General features: G+C 49.0%; 1 protein-coding gene across 7 annotated transcripts in view; it reads right to left on the bottom strand.

Annotated features, from left to right (window-relative positions):
• The window catches only part of COBL (cordon-bleu WH2 repeat protein), a 272,030-nt gene that overhangs the window by 114,679 nt on the left and 143,662 nt on the right, over window positions 1-13,689 (bottom strand). For all 7 annotated transcript variants that reach the window (XM_057549868.1, XM_057549872.1, XM_057549870.1 and 4 more), the window contains one exon: window positions 2,192-2,374. In XM_057549868.1, coding sequence (XP_057405851.1) covers window positions 2,192-2,374 — 183 coding nt within the window. The remainder of the gene's footprint in view (window positions 1-2,191; window positions 2,375-13,689) is intronic.

The following is a 13,689-nucleotide window of genomic DNA, read 5'->3' as shown; positions in this document are numbered from 1 at the left end:
ACACAAATGAACTTATCTACAAAATAAAAACAGACTCACAGACATAGAGAACAGACTTGTGGTTGCCAAGGGGGTGGGGGGTCAGGAAGGGATGGATGGGGAGTTTGGGATCAGCAGACGCAAACTATTATAGATAGAATGGACATACGACAAGGTCCTCCTGTAGAGCACAGAGAACTATAGTCAATATCCTGTGATAAACCATAATGGAAATGAATATGAAAAAGAATATATATATATATATATATATATATATATATATATATATATATATATAAAGCTGAGTCACTGCTATACAGCAGAAATTAAACACAACATTGTAAATCAACTATACTTCAATAAAATTTTTAAAAATACCAATGCAGTGTAGCATCTACATTCTATAACATTAGGCAAATGCAATTCTTATTGAAATAAAGCTTAAATTATACTGATATTGGAACTCACACTTGTCACCACTAAAGAAATACCCCCCTCCCCATCAAAAGCAACAAGACACCCCCCAGAGGTAGGTGGTTGTAAATTGCTAAATGCTGTAAGAATGCTCTGTGTCATGAGAAAGTTCGAAATCTAACTCCCCACAAAATAAGGGGTGAAACGCACTGCAGACCCCCACGGGAAGCAGCTCTGTGTTCATGAGTCTGAGCTGTTTAGTTGGGCATGCATACAGCAGAACAATGCCAGTTTGGTGTGTACCTACATTTCTTTTATCAAAAGACAGTGAAAATATGATGGAAAACTCAAAATAAATTAGTAGTATTAGAAACTGTTTAAAAAACATAAAAATCAAAAGTTTTCTTGTAAAATGTGTTGCATTACAGGCTTTTCAGACAGACTGCAAGGACTGTGGATGGAAAGACCGTTAGATGGAAACAGGGGTGTCTCTAGACCAGGGATAAGGAACACCCCTGGAGGGATTGAGAAAGGTGACTGACGAACAGACAGACTGATACACGGACAGACAGATGACCAGGCTGGAAAGGAAAGGAAGTGAGGTGTCATGACACTGCCACGGAGCCACTAACGTGACTGCTGACCACGATACAGGGGCCAAGCCTCCCGTCTGAAAGGTACAGACGTGGGTTCTAATTTATTTTAAGGAAAGTCAGTTTATGAATAAGCACAAAAGGGCCGGGCCTCAAGACCAGCAGGATGTGATGATATGGACCCCGTGAAGCAGACCCGGGCCAGCCAAGCAACACCACAGCAGGAGAAAAGTGTCAGGAGAGTCAGCTCCTGCTGGAGGAGAGCTGGGCTGAAAGGGGCCCCACATAGATGTTGCTATTTGTGGGGCGGTATCTGCCCAGGAAGCTGCCAGACAAGTCGTCAGGAACCACCTCAGCTCAGTGAGGAATAGTGGGTCGTTCTCCTTACGCTGCAGGCCGATCCGCATCTCAGGGTCTCTGCGGAGCACTCCTGTTGCTGCCCAGGAGAGCTTGGCTTCTAAAAGCACCCAGAGCACATCGTCCGTCCTGGCCACCCTTGGGTGTCATCCCTGTCACATCCCACTCAAATAATTTTTTTCAGTGTCACATTTTAAGCTAGAAAAACTGGCAAAGAGTGTCCTGGCCTCTGGAAAATGAGGGCCTGGTATGTCAAATAGTGTTTCAAGGCCAATCATCAGGTGGATGAAGGAAGAAGCCCAGAGTAAGAGGCCAGCCGCTAGGGACGCGGGCTCTGCCCGGTCACCACGGGACAGTCACGTGCAAAGCCATTCCTCTGCTCCGAAGGCTCCGCAGATACAAGGCCTCCCTAAATAGATGTTATGTCACATAGAAACCAACTTCACGTGCAAACACCTTCTCAGCTGTCCTGCGAACGCGGTTTATTTGGCACCTCTATCATATTATGTGTCATCCCCATCTTATATACACTCCAGATTTCTTACAGTGCCTGCAATTTTCTCATTAAGCAATGGTGCCCCACATTTCAAAGCTAAAGATAAAATAAATGTTAATCAACAAGCCTAAGCCTTTAAGGGCTGAAGGCATAAAAATAGCTTCCGATCTTCCCTAAATGAAGCGACGCGGCATCTCACTTTGACATCTGAATAAAGCGTAACTTTTCACCCTGAACCATCTCGTTGCTAAAGCCACAAGCTTGAAGGATGACAGGGCGCACAGGCGCCTTCCAGAGAATTCATGGGTTCATTTAGCAGGCGCCCTGGTCCTGAGCAGCGCCCTCTCCCTACCTTTTCCGATGTCTTGTCTTGCACGGGTGGTCCCGCACGGGGCAGGGACGGAGGGGGAGGCGCTCGGCGCTTCTTCAGGTCTGACTTGACCGACACCCCTGAGATGTTGCCAAGGGAGCGCGATGGACCCAGTGTAGTGGAACGGGGGTTCACGGACGGCGAGTTCGGGGTCGTCAAGCAGCCCTGTCGGGGGAAGAGGCGAACATAAAACCTGATCACTCTGAGATGCTTTTCGGCATATGAATGCTCAGACACGAAAGCCGAGTGCCCACCACCCACCTGAACTTCTCCCATCATCATTTCCATGGACAGCTTGAATGGCTGGAACAAAACTCTTATTTTCACTCTCCTGGGAAAATGATCACAGACCCCATGGCAGGACACACCTCCTGGCGTGAGGTTTATTTTCCTAATCATGAAGGAAACAGCAGACTTTTTAAACCTCTAAGAGGAATTCTTACCAGCTAGAATCATGGAAGATCCTCAACCCACCTGCAGTGGTGAATTAACCTCCTTAAATTTTTAACCTGTCCTCAGAGTGAGCACTTAGATGCTGAAAAGAGGAAGGAACAGATCAAGAAGTATATTTCTGCTGGAGAAGAAGCCCGTCTTTGCCATCTCGAGAAGTACTTCACCCGCTGCCAGGGAGGGGCTTAGGTTTCTTCTAACTTTGAGAAGTTTCAAACAAGTGGCCGGGTAGTATAAACAGCCTGCTGTGAAGACTTTACGTGACCACCAAATGCAGTACTTCATGACAGATCCCTAATCAACTGAAAATAAATTCAACCTAACACACTAATTAATTGTTCCCAAGGAGCAAGGTCTATATCCAGGGAGCAGACTAAAGGCACATATATATTTTTCCAGTTTTTCCTCCTAGGTCCTGCTTAATAGAATCATATGAGTGTTAGTGCAGGAAGGGCATTTAGAGAACTAGCAGTCTAATTCCAAATTAAAACTGAAATGGAGGCCACCCCCTGCCCTGCTGTGCGCTGTGCCCTCCGCCCTGCCCCGTCCCTCCCCAGCACTGGTGTCCCTGCCCGGTGTAGTCCACACTGAGGCCAGTGCAGTGTAGTGGTCAGCCCACAGATGAGGGGGACACACTGCCCGGACTCAATTCCTGGCTTTGCCGCTGATAAGCTGTGTGACCTTGGACAGGTTTCTTAACTTCTCTCTGCCTCAGTTTATCTCCTGTAAAATTGAGGTCAATAACAGCACCTCCATCACAAAGAAATCGTGAGAACTGAATAGGTTACAACAGATGAAAGAGCCTTAAGAGAGTGCTAGGCACAAAGTAAGCATCTGATATATGCTATTATAGTTATCATGCAAATGTGAGCCCCATGAGGACGACGATTATTCCCTGTTTGCACCCACGGCTGTGTCCCTGGCTCCTAGCATCTCCCAGTACCCGGAGGGCCCTTGAGTCCACGTTTGCAGAAATGAGTGGGTGGGGAACTCTACCCTCACGTTTCACACAATGAACTTGTGGGTGAGCTTTCATCTGAACCATTGGTTCACCATATTTGAAACAAATACAGACAGGAAACTCATCGCATTCAGCAACAGCCCCGCATTACCTGCCCTCAGCCTCAAATTCTACTCTGTTCTGCCAATTATACTATCATTCAGTTTCCTGAGAAGATTTCTGAGACTCAGATTTTCTTTTTTTTTTTTTTAACGTGGTTTTTATTTATTTTTTAACATCATTATTGGAAAATAATTGCTTTACAATGGTGTCTTACTTTCTGCTTTATAACACAGTGAATCAGCTATACATATATATATATCTCCCCATATCTCCTCCCTCTTGTGTCTCCCTCCCACCCTCCCTATCCCACCCTTCTAGGTGGTCACAAAGCACCGAGCTGATCTCCCTGTGCTATGTGGCTGCTTCCCACTAGCTATCTATTTTACATTTGGTAGTGTATATATGTCCATGCCACTCTCTCACTTCGTCCCAGCTTACACTTCCCCCTCCCCGTGTCCTCAAGTCCATTCTCTACATCTGCATCTTTATTCCTGTCCTGCCCCTAGGTTCTTCATAACCATTTTTTTTTTAGATTCCATATATATGTGTTAGCATATGGTATTTGTTTTTCTCTTTCTGACTTACTTTACTCTGTATGACAGACTCTAGGTCCAACCACCTCACTACAAATAACTCAATTTCGTTTCTTTTTATGGCTGAGTAATATTCCATTGTATATATGTGCCACATCTTCTTTATCCATGAGACTCAGATTTTCTTGTACTTAAGTATTAACATCAAAGGAAAACCCAATCCCCGAAGGTTGCTTTTTATGCCAATTCATGCTTCCTTGTGAGACACTGACCATCAAATGCCCTGCTCATCAAATGCAGAATCCCCATAAGGAATAGGTGAGGGATCAGAGGAAATCGCCCAACACCCAGAAAACCCATCGACCCCTACCGAGACTCCCATAGAAAAAATGTAAAGAAAAAATGTCAATGTTTCTCCCAATCCTTGAGTTCTGCAGACATTAGACTCACTGCTAAGCAAATAAGCCAATGCAAAATGAACTCTTAAATACTTTTCTCTGCCTTACATCTACCTCCATAGCAACCATGAACACGCAAGGAGACACGAGAACTTAAATTCACTCAGAGATGCAGGGTCCAGATGATAAAATTAAGCAAATGAAGCAAACCAGAGCAAGGGCTTGACTCGTCCAAGTCTGGAGCTGGGGATGTGTTGCACTGGGTGGCTGGATCGCTCAAATGCCCCCCCCCCCTGCATTCAAGGGGGTACAAACTCATGCTATGGAGGTTTGTTAAAACTTGTGAAATACAACGGAGAACTCCACCCACTGCCCGCATCTCTGGAGTGCGCCTGGACCCATTTGGCATCCCATAAACAAGATGTTTGTGACAATGCATTTTACACCCCTGATACTAATTGCTTTTCCTCCCTCCACCCTGTCTAGACTGGGAACTTCCAATCCCACTTGCTTCAGTCCTCACCACAACTATGGGAGCCTAGAGGACCCCTCTGCACCACTCTGAACTCACCTCAGTCCTTTAAGTGCCCTGAGCATTTTCCCAGCTCTGTGCGGACACTCCCTTAAAAGCACTTCACAGCTCACCCATTTTGTATCTATTTCAGGTTCTACCTCTGTCATCCTGTAGCCCTCAGAGCACTGTGACAGCTGAGATTGTCAACTCCTTCTTGAGGTGAGGGGCTGACCCAGCACCCACCATGCACACACAGGCAGGAATGTCTCCATCTTTAAAACTGGGGGCATTCCATTTACTTCGAAGTTGTGGTCAGCACCTAGCATGTTTCTGTCACATTAGGGATGTCCCACCTATGTGGTTTCCTTCTCCTCTGATAAGTATTTTTGGTAAGAATGACCTCATCAGGGCCACAGTGAGATGGCCTTGGGCAGCAGAAAGTTGGACCCCAGAGCCACCCATCCAGGTCCCCCTGAAAGTCCTGGCACCTGTTATCCTGGGCGATGGGCTGCACTCGATCCATTATCTGTGTCTCTGGAACAGAAGTGAATTTTGACACAACAGGTTTTTTAGCCAAATCTGCTCTAGAGAACACACAAACATCTCTCCCCACCCCTAACCCTGTCCCCTACCCACCCACCTCCCCCCCCCCCGCCAATGTCAGGGTTCCCTAGATCTTGGTCCACCAGCCCCTCTCAATTCTGAAACACAAGAGTGTTTCTCAACCTTCAACCCATGGGAAGCCAAAACATTTCGGCTGCCCAGAGAATATTTGTGGTTTAACTCCTGTTTCCTTCTTTCCCCACTCCTGGAATTTGTACACAGAATGTAGAAAAAAAAACCCCACAGAGTAATTTGGATGAAAACACTGCTAAGTATCGGATGTCCTTTAAGATGCTCATTCACAACAACATAAAACAAAATGGTAAACCAAGAGTGCGGCCCATGTAGCCTGGGGTCTAGACAGGCTAGTCCACGCCCTCCTATTCCAGTTTCAGGGTTCTCCCCTGCTACAGAGCGGCCAGGCTCCCTGGGGGACAGACCACGGCTTATCTGAGGGAGGGATCTCATTTCCTGCTCCTGTCCAAACTGGTCAATAACATTTTTTTTTAAATATCAAGCCCTTTTCTGGTAGGGGAGTGAGTCATGCCTTTCTACAAAGGTTGGCAACAAGATCCACAGATTCTGGCTTTTACAGTCGCACCAGATTTTCTCAGGAGTTTTTCTCCTGCGAGTGAAGCCCAATAAATCATTAAGAAAAAGCAATGGATGATGAAAAGGGAAAAAAGCAAACCCAACCTTTTCCACCCAGAGCTCGTGGGACTTCAGACGGCGGGGTGTACACCTCCTCTGCTGTCCCCGGAGGGCTAGTGAGATGGGAAACAGCACTAAACTCGGTGTATCTGTGTCACTGCTGACAGCCCAGGAATTTATTACGTTCAGTATAAAATGATAACTTGATCCCGTCTCACACACACAGCTGGGAGTGGGGAGCTAGGAAACAATTTCAGGATCTGGGTGCCAGCCTGAGAGGAGACCAACATCTCCTGCGACGGCTGATTTTCCCAGAGATCTCAAATTTTAAATGAAAAAAATGTATAGTTGATTGTTTCCATTTGAAATGCACTCGTTATCTCAGCAAGACCTGATCTCCTTCTATCTGGTTGTCACCGCAGCCACTTTGCAAATGTCGACTGAAAAAAAAATGCACAAGCTAAAAGTTGAGAATTATGTTATATTCAGCGGACAAAACTGAGGACTTAAACCCGGGACGCAGCCTCTCGGATTGCTCTGAGGGACTGCTCGAAGAGGCAAGGGGGGAACCAGGATGTATAGGAGTTTTTGCAAAAAACACCAGGTAGTTGGAACATCAAAAGATTACTGTTAATGAAAGAAAACCAGACATCTCAAGTTAAGGAATTTAGCTGTTATCAATGTATGGGAAGATGCAAGAATCTGGGCTCACTGAAACCATCCCTGTGATGTGCACCTCACCTATCTGGGGCCAGTGTCCTATGCTTTCTCGTCCTGAATCCCCTCAGGGTGCACCTTCAGTGCAGGGGGCAGGGGGTTGGCGGCTGCAGTGCCTGATGGTGTGATGGCAGGCACCCTGTTTCCATCCTGAGTTCCCTCAGGGCTCACTGTCAGGGCAGCTGTAATGTGATGGCTCGATGGCTGCAACACCCTTTGTTACAGCAGCAACAATGTTTTCATTGACACAAACGACCTGAGCTTCTCTGTGGGGAGATGCACAGACCCCGGGGGCTTCCCAAGGAGCTGAGCTGGGAAGTGGGCTGGGTGGGTGACCGTGGGCTTGGCCTTTGGATTAGCTCTGACTCTAACCCGTTGGGAACGTCACTGCAGGCACAGTGGTCTCTGCGGGGCCAGCACTACGGGCAGAGGGCACAGCTGTTACAGCTCCTCATAACCCCAGGGAAAGCTCTGGGAGCTCTGGGTCTCCCTAGAATGATTCTGGGGTGCACAGGCACTGCAAAGAGCAGCTTCTCTCCTTGACTCATTTGCTTGTCATCAATCAGAGATCAAGTACCAGGCAGGACACCGAGTGCGCCCAAGGTGGGTATCACTCCTTCCACGTGAGCCCAGCTGCCCCGCGTGTGTCCTCTGCTGGAGCTCCTGATGTTGTCTGCACCAGGCGGCTCTACCAGCATCCACGTCACAGCAGAAGGGGAGCCATCTGTCCCTGTAAACAGCAAGGCAGCTGTGAACACTGGCTAGAATAGGCTTCCGGAGACAAAGGGGTCAATGCTGTACTTGCAACCTTTCTGTTTACATTGATTCCAAAAAAGAGTAAGGATGAAGAGTTATGTTGTTCCCATTTCTCAAAACTGTTCATTCTGGCAAAAAATAAAAGACTATTTATCTTGTGAGAACCAATCACGTGATCAAGTGGACCTTTTGACATGGTTGGTGAGGAATTCAGGTAGAGGTTTTGGTCTAAATACTGAGGAAAATATTTTGGTTACAGTAAGTACAGTCTAAAATAGCCATCAACCATCCTTTCAGCATCAGATGCTTCTAAATTAGACCGGATGTTTTTAGGATGGCATGGTTTCAGAGTTTTAACAGTGAGAAAAACTGAGGCCCAAGGAAATGAACTGAGCTCCTCAGGATTCCTGAGCCCCTGGGGATGGGATTCAACTAGTCAGTTCCCAAGCTGCCCTGCATCCCTCCTCTCCTTCCATCACACTGCCCCCTTCTCAAAGGATTTCATACAGCTTCGCTTTTTCCTTTCTGTCCTTCCTTCCTTCTTCCCTCTCTCCCTCCCTCCCTTCCCTCCTCCCTCTCTTTCTTCCTTTTCTCCCTTCCTTCCTCCCTCCCTCCCTCTCTCCTTCCTCCCTTCCTCCTTTCCTTCCTTCCTTCCTTCCTTCCTTCCTTTCTTCTTGGTCAAAGAATCAAGTGGGAGAGAAGTTGCAGTCAGACCTGTTACCCATATCGCCTTTTCTTCGGACCCAGGCTTTGGCAGAGATCTAAGGCAGGGCCACACGACAGAAACCAGGTGGCATGGATGGACACCGCTGTCCTGCCCACACTCACAGGGATCCGCTGGGCACAGCAGCCCAGATCTATCAAAACTCCTCTGATGTGAAAGCAGAGAACATCGCTTCCCATCCCGCGGCTGCTGGAACCATCCTGGACACTGGGCCAGGCAAAGTTCCCTTCCTCTAGGGTGTGCTCTGCCTGCTTTTTCTTAATCTAGGAGAACAGCCTTCCTGATGGACACACCCATGGCTGCATCCCTCAGCCAGAGGGCACCAAGTCTTCCCACGCCCTGGAAATCTGGCATCAATTCAGAGTAAAGGGCAAACCAAGAGGCTGAAGCCCACCAGCTTCGTGAGAACGAATCCCCGTGATGGGCAGAGAAACGGAACTTATGAATCTAGTTTCTACTCTGCGATGTGAGTGGGAAACGGCCATTCTCTGCGCCAAGTGCCTCGAGGGGATGCCTGAGGAAAGGCATTTCTATAGAAGATAAGTTGCAGAAGCTATCTGGCCAACAAAATACTGTGTCATAGAAGCTCTCTGACAGTTACAAGCATCAGGACAATTTCAGATCATTTTTCCACTGGCAGGACTTTTCCTGAACTTACAGGAAAATGTTAAGTGTGCCAGAGCATCCAACTGGTAATATCTTTCTTGTAACAAAACTCAGGGAAGAAACTGAAGGTGAGCTGGATTAGTCCGAACCTTCTGCTATAGGACCTTCTGAAAACCAAAACCTGTTAGCGAAGATGGGAATGCTTGGGATATACTGATTATTCATAATTGGCCACTTTCACCAGGACCATTTTAGAAAGCCAGACATTTCTGAAAAGCTTGTGAATGAAAAGGAAACAAGTCTTGGTGTAATTCAAAGATGTAGAACACGCGATGCCCGGCCCCAGGAAGGCCATGGTCCTGACGGGAGGGCGCAGGGGCCCCAGGGGTCAGTGTGCAGGCTCCGCAGGGGGTGTGGAGGAGAGGAGAGGAAGAGCACTGAGGGAGGTGGTGTGATGGTGAGTGGGGGGGTGGTGAGCATAACGCATGGGGAGCAGGAGAATGAGGGGGGCCAGGGCTCCACACATTTGTGTGTGTGTGTGTGTGTGTGTGTGTGTGTGTGTCTGTGATGGCTTGCTGTGGTTCTATGTGAGATTTCAACGGAGGCAAACTCAATTAAGCACAATTTTGGCGGCGGGGCAGGCGGGGGGGGGGTGGAACTGGTGCTAATTCACACGAACAATAAAACCTTCATAACAGATGTTTCCGTTTAAAATGTGCGAAATTTCCCAAAAGTTGTACTGTAGCAGGTTTTGAATATTGATCTGTAAGTTGTTTACTAAAATTCATCAGGAGTAAGATTTCCTACATAGCCACAGTTGAGATCAATGGATTCCTCCAAAGGACATCAGGCCTCGCATGTCAAGCGGCTCCTGTGCATTTCATCGATACCTGGGCTGGATGAGGGAAGGAAATGGGGGCCTGGCTGCCGGTTGGTACTGGCTGGGTTTCAGGGCTGCCGGAAAAGATGCCTCATCCCCATAGAGAAACAAAACTAGAATAAGAACGAATCTCTCTGCCAGAAACCAGATGATTTCTAACTCTTGGATCAGATCAGGAAGGCTTCTCCCTAACTCTAGGTAACCGAGTCATTAGGTGGAGGAAACTAAACTGATTAGATTTCTCTTCCGGCAAATTCATCTTCAAGTAAAATAGGAGAGTTTTTTAAGAAGCAGGAAGTGTAGGTGTGATTCAATCGTCTCTCAGCTGAGGAGACCAGCTCTCACCTGTCCAAGCACCCCACTCTCACCTGCAAAGACATCCATCATCATTTGCTATCTACAGGCATCGTGCTGTAGGACAGCAATCACAAATTCCAGTATCCAAAATGGGACCCTTATCCAAGTGGCCCAGGAAAAAGGCCCAATTGGAAAGAACATGGGGCAACAGCATTCTTTTTTCAAAGATTTTTTTGATAGGGACCAGTTTTAAAGTCTTTATTGAATTTGTTACAATATTGCTTCTGTTTTTTAAGTTTTGGTTTTTTGGCCACGAGGCATGTGGGATATTAGCTCCCTGACCAGGGATTGAACCCGCACCCCCTGCATTGGAAGGCGAAGTTTTAACCACTGGACCACCAGGGAAGCCCAGGGCAAAAGCACTTTGAAGATTGTCCTGGACAAAACAGAGAAGGGTGGTCCCCCTTCCAGAAGGGAGTCTGATTGGACACTGGCCGAGAGCAGAGAACCAGAGCTGCCGGTGAAGAAGGGGGTCTCGTCCCCAGACTCAGGCAGAACAACAGATACGTGAGGGGGCCTTGAGCTTCCACACATCAACCCATCTGATCGTGTGACAGCTCTCTGAGGTAGGTAATCGCAGGACCCCCTTTCACAGGGAAGGAAACTGAGGCAGAGAGAGCGGGTGCCTGGGGCCACATTCGGACAGTGGAAGAGCCAGGCAGGCTGGCACTGGAACAGAGGTTCTAGAACTTAGTCGCACATCAGGACTCCCCCGCACCCCGGAGCTTTTAAAGATGGGAAAGACCAGCCACACCCCAGACCAACTTCAGCAGAAACTCTGGGATGGGACCAGGCATCTGCTGTTTTTCTTTAAAAAGAAAAATTATCGTGTCAAAATACGTGTAACGTAAGATTTACCATTTCAACCATTTTAAAGTGTACAATTCAGAGGCACGAAGTACCTTCCCCGTGTTGTCCAGCCACCAGCATCTAGTTCCGGAACTTCTTATCCCCCTGAAAGGAAACCCTGGGTCCATTCAGTAGCCACTGCTCATCCCATCTCCCCTGGCAACCACCCACCTGCTTTCTGACTCTGGATGGACTGTCCTGGCTCCTTCGCATGCACGGAGTCAAACAACACGTGGTTTCCAGGCCTGGCTTCTTTCTCTCGGCGTGAAGATGTCAAGGTTCCTCCGTGCTTGGCCTGTGTCAGAGCATCCTTTCTCCTCATGGCTGAATAGTCCTTCCTCCCATGGAGAGTCCACATTCTGTTCGCCCATTCATCTGGGGACGGACATGACGGTTGTTTTCGCCTTTTGGCTTTTGTGACTAGAGCTGCTGTGAACATCTGCCTACAGGTGTTGGCTTGAAACTCTGCCCTCAAGTTTTGTGGGCACCTAGGAGCAGACTTGCCGGGTCTATGCTTCACTCTCCCCGGCAGCTGCACCATTTTACCTTTCCACTAGCAATGAAGGAAGGTTCCGATTTCTCCACGTCCTTGCCAACACTTATTTGTTATTTTCCTTTTATAAAAAATGATAGCCATCTTAGCGGGTGCGAAGCGGCACCTCACTGAGGTTTGGGTTTGCATATTTCTAGCTTATCGTGACCCGGGTGTCCTTTCATGGGCTCGCTGGCTGTTAGGCGTCTGCTTTGAAAGTCAAGGTGAAGAGCCACTGCTGCAGATTCCTCCCCGAAAGCATCACACCAGTCACGCTGCCCAGGGCAGAGGTGGCTCATTTTTCCTTCTCTCTCAGGACAGACCTTACAGCATCAGCCTCCGACATTTTTTTCTGGTTCCCAGCCCCACGGTGGCAGGCGTTCCCACGCATGACAAACCTCCACAGGGAGCATCTGCACGAGATCTCTGCCCCTCACACTTTCCCTCAGAAAAGCGTATTAGGAAGTGAAGGACAATGTTTTTCCAGGGGAACCTTGAACAGCCTCCTTCTATTTTAAGTAAATCATTCATAAATTTTGCAACTTCACTATTAACTAACAAAGCACCCCACCCCTGACCCCTCTCTGGGGCTCCACTGCCCCACAAGACACACAGCTGATCCAGTGCACGCCAGCCCGGCCACAGAGAGGGGACCTCAGGGCACACACGCCCCGGGTCACCTGTGATGTTCACGTGTGAAGCCTTGCAGGTTTCTTCAGGTTTTCCTGTGACCTGCTCGTGGAGCCCCACGCTTGGCTGTGAGCCTGATTTTTAGGGACAAGATTCTGCAGTTCTTCTGACCTGTGCCCGCTCTGCATTCTCCCTTTAAGACATTAACTCTTGTTGGAAATAAAACGAGGGGATAGGAAAATGGTGACTGCAGGGGAACTGCAGGGGTGGGGCCAGCCCAGAGGCCCGGCGAAGAGGAGGGTTAGAAGAGGGGCCCTGGGAGGGAGATGCAAGTTTTCCCACCCGAAAGCAGGTAACAGAGAGGGGACACCAAGGGACATCCGAGGGATTCCGTCCAATCTCTCCAGTCCCAGGCGAACAAGCCAGGAGGAACACTGGACCACCACAACAGTTACTGAACTTGGTTGCTACAACCCATCAGGAACCTGGGAAGCAGATCTCGCTGTTGCTATGTTTGCAATCCTGGGAGAGGTGCAATGTTCTCCTCTTTCTGGTGGCATGTGGGGAGTTAGCAGGATGCCTGTTCAATAAACCAGCAGGGCAGGCCTTCTGTCCAGGCCTGACAGCGGGAGGTACTCGGAAGGGGAGGAGAAAGGCCGTCCCGCTCAGAGCAGAGTCCCAACCGCAGCCCGGGTCAGCCCCGCCTCTGGGGCCACCTCACCTAGGGGCTGACAGGCCAGTGGGCACGGCTGCCTCTCTCTATCCTGGGTCGTGTGGGGCGGGGCAGGGGGGAGGGCAGCAGGAGTGATGGGGGGCCCAGAAGGGAAGGGAGAGAGTCCCCTTCCCTCCTCTTTTCTTCGCTCAGGACTCAGAGCCCACCTTGGGCCCCTGTTAGCATCCGTCTCCCCAGCTGGATTCGAAGAGGCAACTCCACCAGCTTTAAGCAGAAGTCTGGGTGCTCTTCCCAAGCGGACGTCCCCTCCTGACCTGCCTGCCGGAGCCCCACTGCCCTTCATCTTCTCTCTCAGATGCAGCTGCTCCTGAGGCCGGAGACGCTGTCACCTGTGAGGCTGTGTTCAACCTCTCTCCTCTCGGGCCCCCATCAGCACCCCGGCTCTGAAGAGCATCTACCCCGGGAGCCCTGCCCTCCTCCCCAGCTGCCCTCTTTGGTTCTGGCGCACAGCCGCCTGGGATCTGCTCCCCTAGCAGTGCCTCAG

This window comes from Balaenoptera acutorostrata, chromosome 7, assembly GCF_949987535.1.
Source record: "Balaenoptera acutorostrata chromosome 7, mBalAcu1.1, whole genome shotgun sequence".
Classification (NCBI taxonomy): Eukaryota; Metazoa; Chordata; class Mammalia; order Artiodactyla; family Balaenopteridae; genus Balaenoptera; species Balaenoptera acutorostrata.
Note: the sequence above shows the minus strand (reverse complement) of the source record. Positions and strands in the feature narration are given on the sequence as shown.